A 23130-nucleotide genomic window follows, 5' to 3' on the forward strand; every position below is an offset into this window, starting at 1 on the left:
TGCAGACCTGATGTCTCGCCTACTAACTGCTGACTAACATGAGCAGTTGTTGTATGCTGGGTTCCGTGATAGGCATCCTCTGTCGGGAATTTAGGAATAATTCCTCCCATTTTCTATTTTAGTTCGTGATGGGCGAATAATATTTCACCAGGGTTTCCAACTTTTATTTGAGTAATCCAAGGACCAGCCTGGTTCCCAGTCAAAAGTGTAGACCTGACGTCTCACTTGTTGGCCCCACAGGACACAGTATGTCCAGGGCCTGTACATACACGTGTACTGTAGGTTAAGGGGGAAGTAAGAACTCTGCAGAGGCGACTTGAGGCTATGGAAGACCCGAGTTTGCACAAGGATTCTCAGCTCCCTGATACTAATATAAGTACTAAAGGTTAAGGGGGAGTTAGAGAGAGAACTCCGCAGAGGCGACTTGAGGCTATGGAAGACCCGAGTTTGCATAAGGATTCTCAGCTCCCTGATACTAATATAAGCACTGTAGGTTAAGGGGGAAGTGAGAACTCCACAAAGGCGACTTGAGGCTATGGAAGACCCAAGTTTGCACAAGGATTCTCAGCTCTCCGATACTAATATAAGTACTGTAGGTTAAGGGGGAAGTGAGAACTCCGCAGAGGCGACTTGAGGCTATGGAAGACCCAAGTTTGCACAAGGATTCTCAGCTCTCTGATACTAATATAAGTACTGTAGGTTAAGGCACTTCCTCCCATGTTCTATTTTAGTTGGTGATGGGCGAATAATATTTCACCAGGATAGGCATCCTCTGTCGGAAATTTAGGAATAAAGGTTGAGGACCCGTGTGCAGTTCGAGGCTATGGAAGACCCGAGTTTGCACAAGGATTCTCAACTTGCCGACCATAATCGTGTGCTATAATTAATGGCGACCTCGAATGTACGTCGTAGCACTGACTGCTAGGCAGAGAGAGTAATTGTAACATAATAAAATTTTGTCTCATTGACACTTTTGATGCTCCACCTCAATTGGTTTTGCAGGTTCAGCAATGGGTGTAGCAGTTTTGCTGTGCTGGCCAGCTGATCGTCTGCCGCACGCTGCTGCCTCTTCTCCTCTGCCTTCGTCGTCGCCATATTATTTACTGTGTCATTTTACACGTAGGTACAGCCACACTACAACTGTCACACCTACACCGTGTATTACATACACCACGCTACACAACAAATTAGTTGTCAGTGTAAATGTAGCGAATTTCGCTCAGTTGACCTGAGTACAGGATTTTCACCGTCGTCACGGAGTTTTTCCCTCAAGCTTGGTTCTATTAACGTAAATACGAGGTTTTTTTTCGCTCACTGGCGACTGTGACTTTCTCCTGTAGCAGGATAGCACACACACCACAGTGTGAATCTTGTGTGACTGAGTTAGGATGTGTACATATATATATATATCCACAAATTTTTTCCCCATAAGGAAAAAATTTAATTTTGTAGGGGCGTAATGTCACGAATCAAATTCGCGACATTCCCCTTTTGTGAGAAGCCACGAACTATTAGTGGAAAACTCACTGTGTATCGCTTAGTTAACCGTTTCTCTCTCCATTTTGGGGTATACTTTTCAATACATTCGTCACTGTTTTCAAAAGTGACCGATTTAATGCACGTCACTAAGTGCTGTACTGAGCGATACTATTGTTTCTTTATTGTTCGCCCCTGCTTGCCTCGACCGTTAGAAAATGCGGCCTACTGCTCCCCCTTTTGTTCCCACGACTTACTCAGTCCAGTTGTTGCTGTGACGGAGAGAGGTCCTGTGCCAGCAGTATGAGAGGTCAGCTAGTACCCAAACTCCACTTCACAGTTCTTCAGTACTCCCATCCTTAGTTCAGCTTGGGTGATACGCAGCATTCATCGACTATAGTATTTCCTTCTTGTTTTCCCTAGTTTTAAGAGTTTAATTAAGGTGTTTTTTTCTAGGCGTAAGGATTTAGCTTTTGCGTGAGTGAGTGAGTGCGGTCTCATTGATTTGATTTGAAATGTAACTTTAAATTTATTTTTTGTAATCAATAAATTTAACAGTTCTTTTCTTGAGCTTAATGTAAAGTAAAATCTTGTTTCATTTCTCCAAATTAAGGTTATTTCCCACATAGCTCCTAGCTTGCATAGACGTTTTACTATTCATAACTGGTACTTAGACCAGTCTTGTTGTATTAACTTAATATCCGTTGTGCCACCTAGGAGTTTAAGCATCGGCAAGAACCTGATCTTAGTATTAGTTATTTATTGTCAGGGGTGAAGTAACTTTCTCCAGAGGCTAACAGTACAGTAATTCAGCAATTGTGAGTAATTAGTCTCTGCTGTGTACTGTTGAGAAAGTTTATAAATTCTCGTTCTTGGAGAATCGTTGCTCGATTTAGCAAAACAATCATTGTCCCTGCTCTTTAATATTATTGAATATTATTATCAATTAAATAATACATAACATTTATTTTAAAAACCCCGTGACACTGTGACATCGTGGTTGGGTAGGTTGAGGGGAAGAGAGACGCAAGGTCGGGGCGCCCCGGCAACCGTCTTGTTCTGGGCCGGTCTCGCACTCACCTGGCCAGCCGTGGTGTCCTCCTGGGGTGGGGGTTGGGCTGCGACTTAGTAGCGGTGTGGGGGGTCCGGCGGCGAGGGCGGGCATATTACAAACACACACACACACACACACACACACACACACACACACACACACACACACACAAACACACACCGAGCAGTAAAATACACTAGATTGTAAGGATGTAATGAAAACAATGATGATGACAGTGATGATGATATGATAATGATGATGATGAAACCAACAGCAACAACAACAACAAGAACAACAACGACAATAAAAATAATAATAATAATAATAATAATAATAATAATAATAATAACTAGAGCACTGGAAAATTGTCCAAGGTCATTTTTGATAAAGAAAAACTTCTCTCAGACATTGTCTACTAGAAGCCGAGCTATAATGGGATCTTGAGGTCAAGGTCACTGATCTAGTGCATATCACGTTAAGGTCATCAAGATCTATAAGTCCACCGAGTTTGGTGATTGTAGCTTTATTCTTTCATGTAAAATTAGGTAATTTCTCTGTTTTCCGGGGTAGTCAAAATTTTGGACCATAGGCGATCTCAGAATAATGATCCGAACTGGACTATATTAAGCACTGCCTTCTGGCCGTGTCAAATTTATAAGCCATAAAAAATTTCAGCCCCTTTAACTTAAGTGGTTCTTGAGTTTTAGGATCACTTTTTTTTTTTTTTTTTTTATCCCTGATCCTATCCGGGTTCCGCTGGAAGGATCAGGATGATATTTGATCAGATGAAGCGGCCAACCAGTACTATAATATGGTACAAAATAAAGGCTGTAACTTTAACGGTGTGCGATTGGCAGCGACTTACTGTAGATCTTCCCTAGAATAATAATAATATTGACAAAAGAAGAAAACTTCCCATAGGGATGTGCAAAGTTTTTAATAATAACAATGGCTTGGACAAGAAGGAGGGGAAGAGAAGGACGAAGACGATGATGATGATGATGATGAATTGATGATAATTATGATGATTGAGGATGATGACGGATTGGCGATGATAATGATGTTACAGGTAGTCTACGTGGCCAGGAACCCCAAGGACATGGTGGTATCCTTCTACAACTTCTTACGTGTGGTCAAGGGTGGAGGCTATCAAGGATCACTCGAGAAGTTTGCCAGGAAAGTGATGAGAGGAGAAAGTAAGTAGAGAATACAGTACAGAGGTTATAGTACAGATATTACAGTACAGAGATTACATTTCAGTGATTTGTTATAGTACAGAGCTTATTGTACACAAATACAGTACAGAGTACACAGATTGTAGCATAGAGATTATAGTACTCCTGAATTCCGGGCGACATGCTCTCTAATTTACCTTATCTTCTATGAGGGTGACATGCTCTCTAATTAACCCTTGCTTCTGTCAGGGTGACATGCTCTCTAATTTACCCTTGCTTCTGTCAGGGTGACATGCTCTCTAATTTACCCTTGCTTCTATCAGGGTGACGTGCTCTCTAACTTATCCTTGCTTCTATCAGGGTGACATGCTTTCTAACTTATCCTTGCTTCTGTCAGGATAACGTGCTCTCTAATTTACCTTTTCTTCTATCAGGGTGACATGCTCTCTAATTTACCTTTTCTTCTATGAGTGTGACATGCTCTCTAATTTATCCTGGTGTCTATCAGGGTGACATGCTCTCTAATTTATCCTGGTGTCTATCAGGGTGACATGCTTTCTAATTTATCCTGGTGTCTATCAGGGTGACATGCTCTCTAATTTATCCTGGTGTCTATCAGGGTGACATGCTCTCTAATTTATCCTGGTGTCTATCAGGGTGACATGCTCTCTAATTTATCCTGGTGTCTATCAGGGTGACATGCTCTCTAATTTATCCTGGTGTCTATCAGGGTGACATGCTCTCCAATTTATCCTGGTGTCTATCAGGGTGGCATGCTTTCTAATTTATCCTTGTGTTTATCAGGGTGACATGCTCTCTAACTTATCCTTGCTTCCGTCAGGGTGACATGTTCTCTAATTTACCCTTGCTTCTATCACGGTGACTTGCTCTCTAATTTACCTTATCTTCTATGAGTATGACATGCTCTTTAATTTACCCTTGCTTCTATCAGAGTGACATGCTCTCTGATTTACCCCTGCTTCTGTCAGGGTGACATCTATCTATCTATCTATTGCCAGGCTCCTTAATCCCATACGGGGTGACCACAAACAAATCGCCTCCACGTCGCCCTATCCCCCGCCATTTCACTGCCCTGCTCTCAACTCCCCCCCCCCTCTCTCATATACCTCTCCACTCCATACCTCCATCTCATCCTTGGCCTCCATCTCCCCCTCCACCTCACTTACATACACTCTCCCCGTCAGTCTCCCACTCTCCATCCCCTCCACATGGCCATACCACCTCAGTGTGTTTGTCGTAACGATTCCTATCACATCCCCATCCACACCACAATGCTCATTCACATCATTTGTCAATCTGTCTCTCCATGTGACTCCACAGGCTCCTCGCAAATAACTTATTTCCACAGCTCTCACTCTTCAGTTGTGTCCCTCCAACAACGACCAAGCTTCACTTCCATAAGTTAGAGTTGGTATCACAATACTGTCATGTAGTAACTTTTTCACTTCCATGGTCACTTTCCTGTCTCTTATCACACTGCTTTCAAGGAAACAGCAACCTTTCTTCCTTGCTGTACCCTTTCAAGCACTTCACGCTCCAAATTTCCATCCTTACTCATCACGCTACCTAAGTACTTAAACGTACTCACATTTTCCATTTCCTCCTTATCCATCCTCACTGTACATTCACTGACTTCACTTCTCTCGAAGACCATAACTTTACTCTTCCCTACATTCATCTTTAGATTCCGTTTCTTACACACTCTCCCGAACTCATCCACCAAGCCTTCCAGCTCCCCTTCATCTTCACTTAACAACACAGTATCATCCTGCAAAGAACAGTACAGGGAGTTTCCAAACACTGCCCTTTCTCATTAGGGCCACTCCAACATCCTTGCCCTACCTTGTATCTCTTTTATAACCCCATTAGGGTTACCATACGCCCGGATTTTCCCCGACCTGTCCGGCATTTAGCTGTCAAAATCTTCGTCCTGGAGGAATTTTAATAATTCTCCAAAAGACTGGAAGTTCAGCTTCAATCACTTTTTTTCTTTTTTTTCAAAAAACTTAATATACCATTACACTCTTATGACCAGAGAGAGAGAGAGAGAGAGAGAGAGAGAGAGAGAGAGGCCCTCCTTGTTTTCGTCAGCTGTTAAGTGTTGCCAACTTGGCTGGTTTAGTGCTAACTGCTGCTAAAATGTCTCGCCTTTTCCTGTTGTTCAGCCACGAGCTTTTATTTTATTTATTTATTTTTTTTCATTATTCCTCCCATGGTGCTGTCAGAGCCATAAAATACATGGTACACACACAACTATTGGCTTAGTTTTTCATTTTTACACTGTTGCATTTGTTATTCTTATGATCTTACCCTGCATTTAAGGCGCTTTAGCATTTTTCAGTCATAATCTAGCCAATTCTGTACTTTGCCTGTTTTTCATTACATTGTAAAAAGATTAAAGATTGCGATATAGTACAGCAGTACTGGTGTGTGTGTGTGTGTGTGTGTGTGTGTGTGTGTATATATATATATATATATATATATATATATAATATAATATCCAGATTTCATAACGTCAAAGGCGCAAAGTGTGTGTTGAGGCGGGGATAGCATGGGTTTAAGCGGTGTCCGGTATTATGACATTGCAGATATGACAGCCCTAAACCCCATCCATGTACAGATTGAACAACCATGGAGACATGACACATCCCTGTTTCAACCCAACCTTCAAATAGAAAAATTCACTCAGTTCACTACCCACACGCACTACAGCCTGCACCCTCATACATACTCTTCACGGCCGTCATCAACATCCCAACTACTCCATATAGTCTTAATACTTTCCAGTCCTTTTATATCCACCCTGTCATATGCTTTCTCCAAATCCATGAAGGCCGTATACAAATTCTTTCCTTTCTCTAGAAACTCTTCCACAAAAGATTTAAAAATGAATATGTGATTACACAACCTTTGCCTTTCCTAAAACCTCCCTGTTCTTCTCCAACTGATTCCTTTGTTATTTCCCTAACTCTGTCGATAAGTATCCTACCATATACTTTTCCTATTACACTGAAATGACAAATGTCCCTATGATTACAACACACTTCTTTTTCCCCTTTCCCTTTGTACAGTCGGCCTAAGAAGTGACGGAAGATTATCCAGAAGTTTTCGGTCATCGATAATGTAAGCTACATGTTCGTCCTTATATCTTTACAAGGTGATATCTATTCTGTAAAACTGTTACAAAAAATAACAAATAAATGAAAAAGTACCGGTATATTTCAAAACTATAGTAAGCAGTTCGTTTATTACGATAATAGATAATCCTAAACGGAACTAATTGAAATTTCAGAAGTATCGCTCAGGGAAAGTCAGGAATCATTTGCGGAGTTCATATCTAGTATGGTAAAACGCAGTAATTTTTTAGCAGCATAATACTAAAAAGAAAAGCAGTTTAATAATTATTTAAAATCTGTCATTATTATCTATATAATAATTTCCGTTACAATACTAAGGAATAATTTAGTCATTTATTTTCGTTTTTGTTGTCTCCATGGACGACGACAGAAAGCGGGAATGCTGGGTAAGTTAGTAAGCTATTTTAAATGGTTCGATCAACATGCACGGAAGGAAACAGCTTTTACTCACCGACATGCAGTTCTTACACTGCATCTGGCCAATTTTTCATTAAGAAAATTATCTTGATTTTTTAAGATAAGCCAGAGGACTATCAATGAATAAGAAATAAGGAAAACCTCGAAAATTTGCCGCGAGTTGGAGCTCCTTGGAGAAAGACAAACTTGTCATAGCCTAGTATCCCCAGTGTCTAAATATTTGGCAAGAGAAAGAAAATGCAGATGTTCATAAACAAGTAACTGAGTTCAAAACTTTCGTATCAGCATTTTCAGTTTAGCTGGACACAGAAGTTTATTTAAAATGGATACTAGAGATTGTGCAAAAAGTATATGTGTTTTTTCATTGCAAGAGTGTAAACTCATGCTTTGGTCCTCTTCACTGCCTAGTGTATGAGAAAAGGGTAAAATCTCATTTCTTCTCCAAACTTGAAATAATTTTGCATGAATTAAGAACAAAGTCGCAAATTATTATAAGCGAGGGGAAGACAAGGAATAAAAGGCAGAATGGTCTTGCTGCTACCGCTGCGGTCGAGTATCATAACTAAGAAAAACTTCATTGTTGTGGCAAGCTTATTGTTGCTGTATCATCACCATAGCATTTGAAAATAAGGTACAGGTAGTGTATTGCAATCACGTGAGTTAACTGGTCTTCGAAGCTAGAGTATCTGTTTTGAAATCCTGGGAAGCAAATACACTTTATGCTGCGTGCCGCGCACGGAGTAATACATTACACATTCATTCAAATCAGGAGAAGTATCTGACTGTTAACTTCTAATATATCACTACCTTATGTTATTCGTTTTTCATACTTCTTAGAGTGATATATATATTTTTTATATGACGTAATGGAGGCACAGAAGTTTTACCATATATTCACTAAGTTTTCATTGAACGTATATCAGTGCAGAGTGACTGAAGCAATCTGAAACTCTGCCATCACTTCTTGGGGTGACTGTACAAGGGAATAATTATACCTGACTTCCAATCCTCCAGGACTCTACCTTCCTCCCAGGCCAATCTGCACATTTTCCACATCCATTCTACTACTATCTCTTCCCCATGCTTCAGCATTTCACCACACACTCCATCAATTCCTGGGGCTTTCCCCATTTAACTTTCTTCATTGCATCCACTACTTCCATCCTACTGATTTCTTCCTATCGTCTCACCTACCTTCTTCCCCTAGCCACTTATACTCGCACTACTTTCATTCTCTATGTTCAACAATTCCTTAAAGTGTTCTCTCCATCAGCTCACTTTTTCTCCCGTCTCCACTAGTAATCTACCATTTTATCTTTCACTCATCTACAAAACTTCATTGCCACCCTGTCTAACTCTCTTTACCTCTTTCCAGAACATTTTATTACGGTCCCTCCATTTTACACTCAAATTCCTTCCAAATTCCTCATCCACTCTCTTCTTACTCTCTCTTACTAATCATTTCACCTCTTTCTTCCTTTCTACATATAACTCTCTCTTCCGTCTGTCAACTTCTTCCACGCCCCTATTTCTCATCCATTCATTATATGCTTTCTTCTTTTGTGCCACAGCCTCTCTCATCCCTTCATTCCACCATGCTGTTCCTTGCACCCCCCTTTGTCTTCTCTTCACCACACACACCACATCAAATGCTGCACATATTTCTTTTGTGAATATCTTGCACAAACCTTCCACCTCCCCCATCTACTCCAGTTCATATTTACCCAATCGTTCCTCCACTTCTCTCTTATATTCTGCCTTTTTCTCATCCTCTTGTAACCTTTCCACTCTCCTTGCTTATATTCCTTCCTCCCGTCCTTCTCTTCCTCTATTTCTCCATTTTACTTGAACCTTGATTCCGATCACCACCAAGTGGTGGTCAGAAAGTCCACTTTCCAAACCTCTATAAGCTCTTGCCTCCATTACACACCATCGCATCCTTTCATCCACACACGCATAATCAATCATTGCCTTCCTTTCATTCAGTTCACCACCCACCCTTCTCATCACTCGCCACATATACCTGTGGAAAATTTGGTCCCTGAAGTGGGTATTGGCTATCACCAACCCCCTCCTGGCACAAATGTCCACTAAAGCATTGCCATTCTCATCTATCTCAGCAAGTACGCCCCACTCACCAACTACTCCATCCACCTTCACATTCCCTACTTTACCATTCATATACGGTAACTAATCTACAACACTCTCTCATTCCTTTCAAACTTTTCCATGCACACTTGCACATTTGTCCAAAACTCTTCCTCACTCTGGTTACTCAATCTTGAATTGGCATATACACGCACACAATCGCCCACATTTGTTGTCCAACTTTCAGTCTTGCCCACACAGTCCTTGAGCCTACTGATCCATACTCTCTTATATTCTCTTTCCAGCTGTTACTCACAACAATACACACTCCTTATTTTTCCCTCTCATTCCCACCTACTCCTGCATAAATACCCTATCCATACTCCTATTCTCTCACACTCTCACCTTACCCTTCAGTTTCAGTTAATCCACATACATCCACTTTCACACCCTCATGCACCTGGACATTCTCTCTCTTTCACCTCATCATTTTGACACCCCTTACATTCCACGTCGCCATCTGTATCATGTCCTTTGTTCGATCCTTAGTCGTCGTCTTTTGGACAGTCCTGATCCGAGGCTTCTTGTTCGCATTTTTAGTTAGTTGTTTTCCGGGAGGTGCACTAACCCTCTGCCAACCCACTTGCTGTCAATTAGGGAACACTTGTCGGTTTGTTATAAGGTTACCACCCAGTGTTGTAAATGCTTTCCTGGTTTACAGGAAATCATTTGGCTTGCTACTTGATGTAGAGCTACTCTAAAACAGAGTACCACTACACTAAGTGGGTGGATGATGGGCATCCCCACATACCAAGATCCCCCACCTACCATGTTCTCTATTTTTTTCTTACTTTTATCAGAGTTACATACTCTCAAATTTACCCTTGCTTCTATCAGGGTGACGTGCTCTCTAATTTTTCTTTCCATCAGGGCAACGTGTTCTCTAATTTACCCTTGCCTTTATCAGGGTGACGTGTTCTCTAACCCGCCCCATCCCAACTGATTTTCCACCACTGACTCCCCCCAATCCTGACCAATTTTAGAAAAAAAAAAATTTGGCTCAAACCTTTGCTTTTGGTGAGAAACATCGAAAATTCATAGAGAAATCGCTCACCTGAGGTTTAAAATACTCGATACAGGTAGCAGTACCCCTTACCTTACTGGGTTTTAAATCAGGCTGGCTTCAAAGAAAACGAGTTCTATGAGAGGGTAACTATTCCACACCATTCATAAACGGTATTTATTTATTTATTTGGTACGAATTGAGGCACACACTGTAGTAAGGGCACAAGCGCCATTTTTTTAAAAATGAGAAAAACGCATTGAAAGTTTTGAAACAACAAGATCTTCCAAACCAACCATACGAATTCAATCTACTTTGCACCAATTGAAAGAAAATTTATCCCTCTAATGTGTATCCCAAAATTATTTCATTATTATGCTTTATGCCTTTGCTACAGCATAAAACGTCAGGTAATGTGGCTCTGATAATTTGCAAAATCATATCTCTTTTACTGATGAAATCATTTTTTCTTTTTCCATCTCCTAACCATTGGCATTACAATACATCAGAATAGATGTTATAATAATGCCATAATAGTAGCATAAACATGATAATCATTCATATAATAATGGTAAATAATAATAATTTAAAAAAAAAATCTTTCAACAACGCTCAGAATAATACTGCAATGTCATAATAATAAAAAGATTAGAATAGGCATAATAGGGTGGCAGGCAGGCATAAAAAAGGAAGAGAGAGAGAGAAAGAGAGAGAGAGAGAGAGAGAGAGAGAGAGAGAGAGAGAGAGAGAGATGATTGAGAAGGGAGAGAGAGAGAGAGAGATGATTGAGAAGGGAGAGAGAGAGAGAGAGAGACAGACAGACAGACAGGTGAGAGAGAGAGAGAGAGAGGAGTGTAACACTAATGCAGTGCTCACCAACCCTGCCGACTATTTTCCGCTTCCTAGTCACTTTATTGAAACAACCATCAGCACATGGAGGTCCTATCTTTCGTGCTTCCACCAGTTTCTTAGTCATATGGCTGGTGTAAGCCTTACCTTCATTATGAAGAGTTTTCACCACATTAGCTTTCCACGTGTCTGGCTTTGGTTTGCATTTACGGGCACAGGAAGGTCCCAGCTCAATACACTCACTATTCTTACTAACACCAGACTCATTTTCACTAACAACAGCCTCCTGGTGCTCACTGTTATCACTCTTATCACCCATGGCTACCACAGTACAACAACACAACGGAAACACTCACACACACAAAAAAAAATAAATGAATGAAGCATTCAAAGTGACTGGTGTTTTGATTGCGTTTATACTGGATGGTGGCATCAGTAACCCAATAACAACGCTAGCTCAGTCAAAGCGAATTTTCGTTGGCTGCTGAGATCCACCAACGTGGTGCGTGAGACAGTGGGAGAGACGTCACAGACGTGAGTGAGAAGGAAGCAAGGCCGCCCATACACACACCAAAGTACTCCTAGTTTAAAGGGAAAGTGGTGCTTGTGCCCTTACTCCGGCGCATTCTGCCAGAGCTGTATTAGGGTGTATACAGCTGAAAAATTGCGGGTGTTTCAGGGCTCACTAGACCATAAGAAAAATAATCAGAAGGGCATATACGACCTGCTGTTGGATAGAGGAAACCCTGAGAAAAAATGCAGTACTGACAACTTGGATTTGGGTGCAGTGGCGCTTGCGACCTTACTATTGAGTGTGCCTCAATTTATATGTAGTACAAGAGTATATTGGTTTTCAAACAGTAATATAGGCAATACAAGCATTGTTTCACTCACTAACACATCAACATACCTGACCTTTTTTGGCGAGATTACCTGATCATCATTTCTGACTGTTTCTTCCTCTAATGCTATGAAAACTTTGTCCTCCACATTGTCATCAATTGGGGAATCACTCTGGCCCTGAATGTCTTTATTGGCCAGGTCACTGGTAACAAGTGAATTGCCGAGACAATGGCGTGCGGGAAGGGGGGAGGTCATGCTGGGTAAGGCATTGTCCCTGCCTGGCATCTTGTAGAGGAAGGTGTCCCATGTATACGTACCAAAAATAATGCGCGAAAATTAAAAATTGTGCAAATTATGAACCTTACAATTGCACGACGTACTGGTACGTCGATGGGTCCAGCTGGGACAAAATGTTGCAATGTACTCTTCAGACTTACTGATGTAACATGCAGTTGGACAAGAGGACCACCAAGACATAAAGTAACTTGGTGGTGGGATGAGGGTGTAGAAGCTGCAGTTAAGGAGAAAAGAAGGCTTTTCTGGGATTGGAAGAAGGGTGGTAGCAAAGAGAAATACTTGGCTGTCAAGTGTAGGGCTAGAAGAGAGGTATACAGGGCAAAGTCTGAGTCACAGAGACTTTTACTTGATGACCTAAATCATGGGAAAAGGAAAAATATGATTTTTAGGGTGGCAGGTCAGGTGAAGAGGGATAATCGGGATATTATAGGTGAGCAGTGTGTGAAGAATGATGAAGGAAACGTAGTGGTGAACAGTGAGGATATTAAAGATGCATGGAGAGAGCATTATAACCGGTTGTTGAATGAGGAGTTTGACTGGGACAGAGAAGGTTTGGAGCCAGCAGATCCAGTGTCTGGCCCTTGGCCTTTGATTGATGCTTGCTTTTGTGAGTGAGGCAATAGGCAGGATGAAGGTGGGGAAGGCAGCAGGTGTGTCTGGGTTGACTGTGGAAATGTTGAAGGCCTCAGGCGATATAGGGGTGAAGTTAGTCACTGACCTGATAAATAGGATTATTTATGAGTGTGTTGTCCCAGATGATTGGCTGAAGAGTGTAATTGTAAATGTGTAAAAGGGAAGGGTGATGCCCTGGAAAGAGGAAATTATAGAGGTATAAAGCTTTTAGATCAGATAATGAAGGTAATGGAGAGAGTTTTAGAAGGTAAGATTAGAGAAAGAGTGAATATTGATGAGATGCAGTTTGGGTTTATGCAGGGTAGGGGGACCACTGATGCCATATTCATTGTTCGCCAGCTTCAGGAAAAATATATTGATAGCAGAAGGGATCTTTATTTTGTTTTTGTTGATTTGGAAAAGGCCTTTGACAGTCCCTAGAGAGGTGGTGAAGTGGGCAATGAGAAAGCTTGGCTTGGAGGAGTGGCTGGTTAGGGTGGTTATGGCTATGTACGTGGGTGCTTGCACCCAGGTAAGAGTGAATGGAGATTTGAATGATGGATTTTCCATGAATGTTGGTGTGCATCAGGGGTCAGTTTTGAGTCCCATGTTGTTTATCATGGTACTTGAAGCCCTTTCACGTGATTTAGAAGCGGACTCCCGTGGGAGTTGTTGTATGCTGATGATTTGGCGTTGATTGCAGAGAACGAAAGGGAGGTGGAGGAAAGGTTTAGGAGGTGGAGAGATGGTAGGGGGCACAAGGGCTTAAGGGTAAATGCAGATAAAACAAAAGTGATGATATCTAGGGTTGGTGGCTGTACTGTCAAAGACGAGGGAGAGTGGCCATGTGCAGTTTGCCACAGGGGCATAGGAATTAATTCCATCTTGTGCGGTGTTTGTGATAAATGGGTGCATAAGAGATGTAGTGGTATCAGAGGTAGACTACGAGATAATGCTGATTTTATGTGTACGGCGTGTCGGGGAGAGCAGGTGGAGATTGTCAGATGTGAAAGAATTGAATTTGCTGGTGAATCTCTTGAGTGTGTGGAAGACTTTTGTTATTTGGGAGACATGTTGTGTGCTGGAGGTGGGGCTGGAGCTAGCTCTGTGGCTAGGGTGAGAAGTGGTTGGAGGAAGTTCAGGGAGCCCTTGCCTCTCCTGACATTGAGAGGACTCTCCCTACATGCTAAGGGGTCTTTGTATGCAGCATGTGTTAGGAGTGTAATGTTGTATGGTAGTGAGACCTGGGCAGTGAAGCAGGAGGATATTTGCCGGCTCAGACGTACAGAAATGACAATGATTAGGTGGATGTGTAGTGCGTCCCTCCGTCCAAGGTCTGGGGGGGCTGGGTTCACAATGGAAGAGTTGAGAGGAAGGTTGGGACTGGAGTGTATTGGTGTTGTGATGAGGAGAGGTAGATTGAGATGGTTTGGACATGTGGAGAGGATGGGGGATGATAATTGGGTGAGGAAGGTGAGAAGTGTTAATACTGGGGGTGGGGTTATGAGGGGTAGACCGAGAAAGACATGGGACGAGGTCATTAAGTGTGACCTCAGGGTTAAGGGACTGAACAGGGAGGCTGCAATGGATCATGCAGCATGGAGAGCCGCCATTAGGTGACCAAGGCCGACGCATGCAAGCATGTTGGAGCCTTTAAAAACAAAACGAAACGTACTCATACATCGATGGGATGCCTCGGGCTGATTTACCAGTGCTTCTATGGTATGACATTAGTTAACTTCAGAAAGGACTCACCTACTGAAGGGGTTATTTTAGGATGCATTTAACACGTCCTGTTCAAACAATCTCTCCTAACCTGATATAAAATCATAAAGTGATAACAAGAAATACATTTTTAAAAGCGTTCCTTGGATGAATGGATTAGAAGAGGTGTTATCCATGGGATTTGTGAGGTCTTCCCCCCTGCACCCTCTCAGACTCTCTGCCCGTACTAGCCCCCCATATAAAATTTCTAATTATTTAATGTGCAACAATGTGCAATACTGTGCCGTATACTTTGTGGGAGATTACAAAGAGCCCAGTTATCATGATTTATAGAGTAGTAGGAATATGTGAAATTTGTAGTAGCCTGGGATCAGATTTTCAGACATAATTACGATAGATTTCTTGGCTACGAGGAAAATTATTGAACGTAAGGAGGTTTATACAATGTCAACTCTCTGGTTCTTCTTTCAAAAACAATTCTAAGTTAATTCTAAGTTACAACGGGGAATCAACTGTAAGTATGCTCAAGAATCACATCCCTGTTTCGTTATTTAGATCTGTGATCAACTTACTATGGGTGATAACTTTTCTCCAACTTTCAGGGGAGAGAATAAAGGTATTACATTTGAGTACTGTACTGTGATGATAAGTACATTATTCTGTACAATCGCTAAGCATAAATGTTCTTTTTATAAGTGGAGAAACACTGCAAATTCTCCTCTTCATACATTTACATTTCCTTATCATTTTAATCTCAACTGATAAGCAATTCCTTTTAACCCGCCCTGCCCCGACCACTTTTCCACCACTGACTCCCCCAAGTCACGACCATTTTTGGAATTTTTTTTTTTGGCTCAAACCTCTGCTTTTGGTGAGAAACATCGAAAATTCATAGAGTAATCGCTCACCTTAGGTTTAAAATACTCAATACAGGTAGCAGTACCTCCTTACCTTACTAGGTTAATTATCAGGCTGGCTCCAAAGAAAACGAGTTCTATGGGAAGGTAACCATTCCACACCACCCATAAAACAGTATTTATTTATTAATTTGGTACGATATATGTAGTACGAGAGTATATTGGTTTTCACACAGTAATATAGGCAATATAAGCATTGTTTCACTCACCAAACACATCAACATACCTGATCTTTTTTGGCGACATTACCTGATCATCATTTCTGACTGTTTCTTCCTCTAATGCTATGTAAAGTTTGTCCTCCACATTGTCATCGATTGGGGAATCACTCTGGCCCTGAATTTCATACAGTGGCACGACATGTATTTACTGGCCAGGTCACTGGTAACAGGTGAATTGCCGAGACAATGGCGTGCGGGGGGGGGGGAGGTCATGCTGGGTAAGGCATTGTCCCTGCCTGGCATCTTGTAAAGGAAGGTGTCCCGTGTATACGTACCAAAAATCACTCGCGAAAATTGAAAATTGTGCAAATTAGGGACCTTGCAATTGATTCGCGTTTATATAAAATAAAGGAACTGACAGTGACAAAACGTGTGGACGCGGCTGGTTAAGAGCTAATAATATGATCACATAAGATTATCAGCGATTTGTGAGCGACTCAGACTTTACTCGATTGTGCTCTCAATTCTCAGGTCTGTGTTTAGCCAAACGAGTACTTTCAACATAAACATTCACCTTAAGAGTACACACAGCTTTTAGTACAGTAGTGACGTATGGCTTAAATGGAGTCAACACAAATTGTAAACACTGAACACCACCCTCCTCAGAATAGCGCTTGGCCACCCTCCTTCATCCCTCCCCCCTTCCCCTCTTTCTTCCCCTCCCCCATCCCTCCCCTGGTGTGAAGATCTCGGTACAGCCGTGAGCAAAAAGTTCGTCAAGAATCTTCTGTCTTGCCTTCCATATTTCTCCTTCCTCCCCAGACAACAAAGAACATTCCTTCTCTTCATACTCATTTATTACGTGCTTCATATTACAGTCGAGCCAAATACTTCATTTAACAGCATCCACTGACACATCAAGCAGAGTAATGTCGGCAAACTCTTGGTCATGGGTGTATATCACGGAGGGTTTGGAATTTTAGTATCAAAGACGATTTTCGTGATGTAAAAAAAAAAAAAGAAATACGATCATGATTTCACCAATGATGTACTTGTATTTATTTCACGTATGTATGTATGTATGTATGTATGTATGTATATATGTGTTTTTTTGTATGTGTGGGTACGGATGTATGTACCGGGTATGCATCCACTCATTCTCTGTCATCGTGGAACTAGTGTTATATTGTCCGTATTAATTTACTGTATTTAAGTATGTGCTAGTATATGTTTATATGCATGTATGTATGTAGCCTTCGTTTGTTTGTATGTATGTATTTATATATCTATTTATTAATTAAATATCATATTCCTTTATTTTCTGTCCTGGTGGTGCTAGTCTCATACTGCCCGTACTGGCCGCACGTGCTACAGGCCTGGAGGCAGAGAGACAACCCCAACCTTTACTTCACCACCTACGAGGACATGAAGGACGACATCATGGGGCAGCTGCGGAACATCAACAAATTCCTCGGCAAAAACTTGACGGAGGAACAACTCAAGAAGGTGAACAGAAGACACTCGTGCGGCTAGGAGGCTACCTCAACATCTCTTCCTTGCTGGTTTATTCCTGAGTCTGCCCCGTTACTATATTCTTGTGTGTTATTCATGTAATCTAGGTCGAAGTTAAAATTATATAAGAAGCAAAAAAGAGGGTAGCAATGGATAGTTTATAAATAAATCGTTAAGGAAGAGGTGCAAAGACGCCTCCTTACCCAGCGAGAATACCGACCCCTATTACTAAAAGCTGAGTCCGCCAAGGTGTAGGGAAGCCGCTTATGACTGACGGTCACTGATGGAACACGTGTAGTTGTTAGGTGGGATTAGCCTGGATCCCACATTATACAGTGCAGTCAGCAACTATATGGAAATCTCGATGTTCTACTATTATCACATTCTCTCTCTCTCTCTCTCTCTCTCTCTCTCTCTCTCTTTCTCTCTCTGTCTTCGCATGATAGTCAACGGATTCATTCTGGATGGCGTTCTAACTGGCTCTGGAGACTTGGTGACACAACTTCCTTCGCAATGTATTCAGAACACAACACCTCAGCATCATCTTACAACCTACTGATGTCAACGATATTAACAGATACGAAAAACATACACAAGAATTGTAAACCATAATCGCCCAGATAAATCGCTCAGGAATAAATGGTACGGAGCTTGATACTTCTCCCATCATCGTAATTTCTATTTGGGTGTCTCTAGATCCTGCCTCACCCCAACCTTGGACCGGGAAAAAAAATAAGAATGAACACTGTGATAGAAGGAGGAGGGGTAGGATAGGGGTGGTGGTGATGATGATGATGATGATGAGGAGGAGGAGGAGAAGGGGGAGGAGGAGAAGGAGGAGGAGGAGAAGGGGGAGGAGGAGAAGGAGGAGGAGGAGAAGGGGGAGGATAGAAATGATGATGAAGACGATGATGATGATGATGATGATGATGATGATGAGGAGGAGGAGGAGGAGAAGGGGGAGGATAGAAATGATGATGAAGACGATGATGATGATGATGATGATGATGATGATGATGAGGAGGAGGAGGAGAAGGGGGAGGATAGAAATGATGATGAAGACGATGATGATGATGATGATGATGAGGAGGAGGAGGAGAAGGGGGAGGAGGAGAAGGGGGAGGATAGAAATGATGATGAAGACGATGATGATGATGATGATGATGAGGAGGAGGAGGAGGAGGAGAAGGGGGAGGATAGAAATGATGATGAAGACAATGATGATGATGATGATGATGAGGAGGAGGAGGAGGAGGAAGAGGAGGGGGAGGATAGAGGCGATGATGATGATGATAATGATGATGATGGTGGTGAGGATATCATCACCATCAGCATCATATATCATTACCATCATCATCATCATTATGTTTAAAGTCATTATTGTTACTGTCATTTTTATTATTATTATTATTATTATTATTATTATTATTATTCGATAGAGATATGGAGATATAAAACGTGGTGAATGTTTTGGGCGTATCCGATAGAGCCAGGATTCCGGGGGCTTGAATGATGAGTGAATGGAAGCGTGATCCATTGGACTGGGCAAATTTGGGCTGTCTGGACATCGCTACTCCTCACCCTGCCCTAGGGTGGGAAAGGAGGTAGGGATGATGATGATGATAATGATTTAGTAGTAGTAGTGGTGGTGGTGGTAGTATGTTGGTACAAACCTAAACTGGTGGCTAAGGTGTGGCGCGACCCTCTGTACAGTGATGCTATGTTTCCCAAACCCGCGATGTGAAACGGCTGTTATATATGTAAAATGCATGGCAAATAAGATAAACACATATGAATACAATGTTAACGTGTGTATTATAATATATGAAAGAACAGTAAACTTATTGTGCATGAAATATTTATACGGCAATACAGAAACGTGGCATAAATATTTTACAGTGGTGCTAGAAAAAAATATAGTCACTTTTATTGGCATTTATCGTATTTTTGGGGTGGGTAATAATGTCACAATTACGATTATACGATAATGTGCAGGAGTGTAAGTAAAAATATGCCAATTTCTTAGTAAAAGAAAAAATAATACATTAAACCCTCGTGAGCGGCAACATTCACACAGACCCAGACTTATCTCATTCTAGTAGTTCAGTTACTCGTCTAGGAGCTGCCTAGCATGGGCCAACCGGCCTACTGCAGTTATCCTCTCTTCTTATGTTCTTATGTTCTTATGTACAGTAATCAAGCCAGAGCCTCGTCGTGTCACTTTCCTTTGTGTCCTTACCTCCTGGGTGGTGTGGAAATAAAGTCAAATTTACAATATGTACAATATAATGTACAAGAAAATAACCAAACTGTATCCTAAAACACCATAGATGAAAGAGAGAGAGAGAGAGAGAGAGAGAGAGAGAGAGAGAGAGAGAGAGAGAGAGAGAGAGAGAGAGAAGGGGGGGTGAAGGCAGGCCAGGGGAGGTGTTGAGGGTTGGAGGAAGGGAGGGAAGGAAGGAGGGAGAGAGTGATTGAATGAAAAATCATGGCGCCGCACCAGCAAGGTCATCTGGCGACAGATGTAAAACAAAAATATTTTTAAATATAATTAGATATAATAAAAAAATAAAGAAATGAAAGCATAAGTTTATGTCACTCATAAATGAAACAAAATTCCCTAGGGTGACGCACATCTCCCCCAGGAGAAGGAGAGAGAGAGGGGGGGGGGGCATCGAGCTTATCATGTGGCAGACTGTACAGAGCATAGAGGTAAGATTAGGGTAGAGTCGGCGGGAGAAGGCTCCGGTGAAGCCAGAGAACTGTCAAACGGCCATATTGGTCAAGTCAAGAGGTCACGGCAACACCTACTTGACGAAGAAGATTGCTGTGCACTCCTACCTCTATGGCTGTGCCCATAGAGGTAACAGTCCTAATCCTACCTCCGTGGGTGTGGCCATGAGATTATTAAGCCTTTAATACCTCCAGCTGTGTGTCCACCTGGTATTCTTCAGGGAGAATGCCAGAAACAAAGTAGACTTCATTCTACCTCTGGTTTTAGTTGTAGTTCAGTTGTGGGTGTGAGACGTTCTGTCCTAAGTTGTAACTCACCATCAAATAACCTAAGACTCGAAAAATGCCCACCACCTGTGCCGCATTTGGGTGTAAAAAAAAAAGAGGAGATAAGAAATCTGACCCATCCATTACATTTCACCAGTGAGTATCTTTAGAGTGAATTATAATTTGTAAGTGTACATTATGTATATGACTGGAGTTAGTAAAGTCAAGCTGAATATTATATAGAATAATAGATATAAACTTTTTTCATAATGTGCTGATGTATATTATTTTAAATCATCTATCTGTCTTCCATCCTTCATTTTACCATTATGTTCTTAAATGCTTCTTTTTTTTCATTCATTAACTACTTTCTTTTCTCCTTCCATTCATAACCTACTTTCTTCCTCATTTTTTCTGTTTGCAACTAAGAAAACACTCGCGCCTGGTCAGCGGAACCAAGTCAGACAGCTGTCAAAGGGGTCGCCGCCATGTTGGTCGAGTCAGGTCTGTCGGCCTCACTCTGACCTACCCGTGGTTAATCCCTCATGCCGCCTCTACCTACTCCTACCTCTATGGTACAGAGCTTCGTGCCCCACCCCAGCCGCCAGTTTAGATTTGTCCTACACTAGTAGTAGTAGTTTTTATTATTATTATTATTAATATTATTACTATTATATGGTAGGTGGAGGCACTCACCATCCACTCACTCGATGTAATGCTGCTGTCGGGTGTCTGCCCTTTCCTCTCCATCCTTCTTTCCTTCCATCCTCTTCTGTCTTCCTTTACTTCATTCTTTTCTTGTCCTTCTGCCTATGGGTAACTTTACACTTCCTCTTCTGTCTTTCTTTCCTTCATTCTTTCCTCTTCCTTCTGCCTGTGGGTGACTCTGCACTGAGTGACAAGCCAAATGGTTTCCTGTACATCAGGAAACCATTTACTATGCTGGGTGGTAACCATATTACCAAATTTTGGCGCCTGGTGGTTTAGTGAGTAATTATTGTGCTCCAATCGGATTGAGCCGGTGAAGGTTTATATGCAAGGGATGGTTGGGGTTGATTGCTCATGTAATGCCACTCAGGGATGAGTGAGGCTGGTCACTCTCATCTTAAATGTCGGGACCAACTGCCTAGCCCTGGGCTCCTACGCTCCTCATGGGGCAACGTAGGATTGGATGATGGATGGATGGATGGATTATTATTATTATTATTATTATTATTATTATTGACTTCCTTCTGCATTCCACAGATTGCCGAGTTCACCAGCTTCTCGTCTATGAAAACCCGCGGGGAACCAGTTGACAAAGCCTACTACAACGAGGATATGTGGAAGAAGAAAGGTGGCATGTTTAGGGAAGGTGAGAGAGAGAGAGAGAGAGAGAGAAATATGAACACTTTTTTCTTTATTCTAGGGATAAAGGGCGACTGGAAGAACCACTTCTCTCCAGAACTGAACCAAGAGATGGACCAATGGATCAGGGACAACGTGAAGGACACTGGCCTTATTTTCAAGTTTGGAGATTAGTGAGCTAATTGCATAGAGGTGTATTAAGTGACTACTGAGCTTTGGTAACACCCATTCCTTACCTGTTTATTCTACACAGTTTAATTCATTGTCCTCCTCTGTATAACTGATGCAAACTTTGTCTATATTAAGGTGAAATAAATAACACACAAGGCAATGTTAAGGTTTGATATGCCAAATACATCGCTAAGGAAGAGGTGCTACCAAGCCTCCTTTGCCACATAAAATAATTTATGGGCCTCACTAAGATGCAAGTTTTAGTGTATTCTTATTACTTCCAGACGATTTTATTCAGCTCAGGAGAGCATCGTAGCAGTGAGGAGGTTAATGACGCTGTATCCAACCCCTCCACTTCGAAAGGTCTCTGTTAAGTCTAATGAAATCGATTGAAGCTGGCAAGAATTAAATGATGAGGGGCTGATGATGACTTAAGGTGCCAAACCACACCACGCTGATACCCCTGTAGAGTTTTTCCCTTCTCCTCTCTAGTGTTTTCCTTTTTCCTTTTTCTTATGTACCAGCCAACAGCATGGTCAACATTTTTTTTTTCCTCACAAGACACTGCTTCGTTTCATCTCCTACGTGGGAAACGAAGTCTTGATGATGATTATGATAATGATGATAATTTAGATGTAGTTCTTTGATAACAATGTATGCATTAAGCTAGGTTTTACTCCTTTTTTTTTTTTTTCTGATATAATTCTGGACTGCTTCGCTTCGACATTATCCCTATATTGGCCATGGTTGCCAGATTTGTAACCAGTTTTATGGTGTAAGTTAAAAGACAAAGAACGTTAGGTACACTGACTGCTATCCCGATGCCACATCAACCAAGAGGCGCTGGAGCAGGACGCCTTCACGTGGTGGCACTGGTTTAATTGAGTGGCTCCACTGGCCAGTTAGGTAAACGTTCCTCAGCTCTTTCTCTATCCCCCAAAAGAAGGATGGTGGACTGCAGAGAACAATTTCAGTCTGCAGTCCACAGGGTTCACTGTCAGCTGAGTCCTGGACCACAACAATAACAACAACGTCGGCCTAATACAGTCTGTATGTTTTCATCTGACACAAGCGGCCACTTCCACAGCTTGAATATTAAATCATGGTTATGTGATATCCGATGAGCTTTAGTTATGAGGCGAGAATAAGCCTCCTTGGTTACTAGTCAAATTTATCCTCCAATCTGATTACAGCTGGCCCATCAGGTGAACACAAACCAACTATAGCATGCTGATATTTAAGCTGTGACTATATTACATAGGGAT

At 41.7% G+C, this 23130-nt stretch overlaps 1 protein-coding gene across 1 annotated transcript; it reads left to right on the plus strand.

Annotated features, from left to right (window-relative positions):
- The first annotated feature begins 3590 nt into the window (after positions 1-3590).
- On the plus strand, positions 3591-21868 carry LOC145407469 (sulfotransferase 1E1-like). The gene is made up of 4 exons (XM_080278399.1): positions 3591-3726; positions 17175-17341; positions 21593-21701; positions 21756-21868. The coding sequence occupies exons 1-4, from the start codon at positions 3591-3593 to the stop codon at positions 21866-21868; spliced, it is 525 nt and encodes a 174-aa protein (XP_080134525.1).
- Positions 21869-23130: the final 1262 nt, after the last annotated feature.

This window comes from Coenobita brevimanus, chromosome 73 (assembly GCF_032717465.1).
Source record: "Coenobita brevimanus isolate Jiangsu-jjx chromosome 73, ASM3271746v2, whole genome shotgun sequence".
NCBI classification, from domain to species: domain Eukaryota; kingdom Metazoa; phylum Arthropoda; class Malacostraca; order Decapoda; family Coenobitidae; genus Coenobita; species Coenobita brevimanus.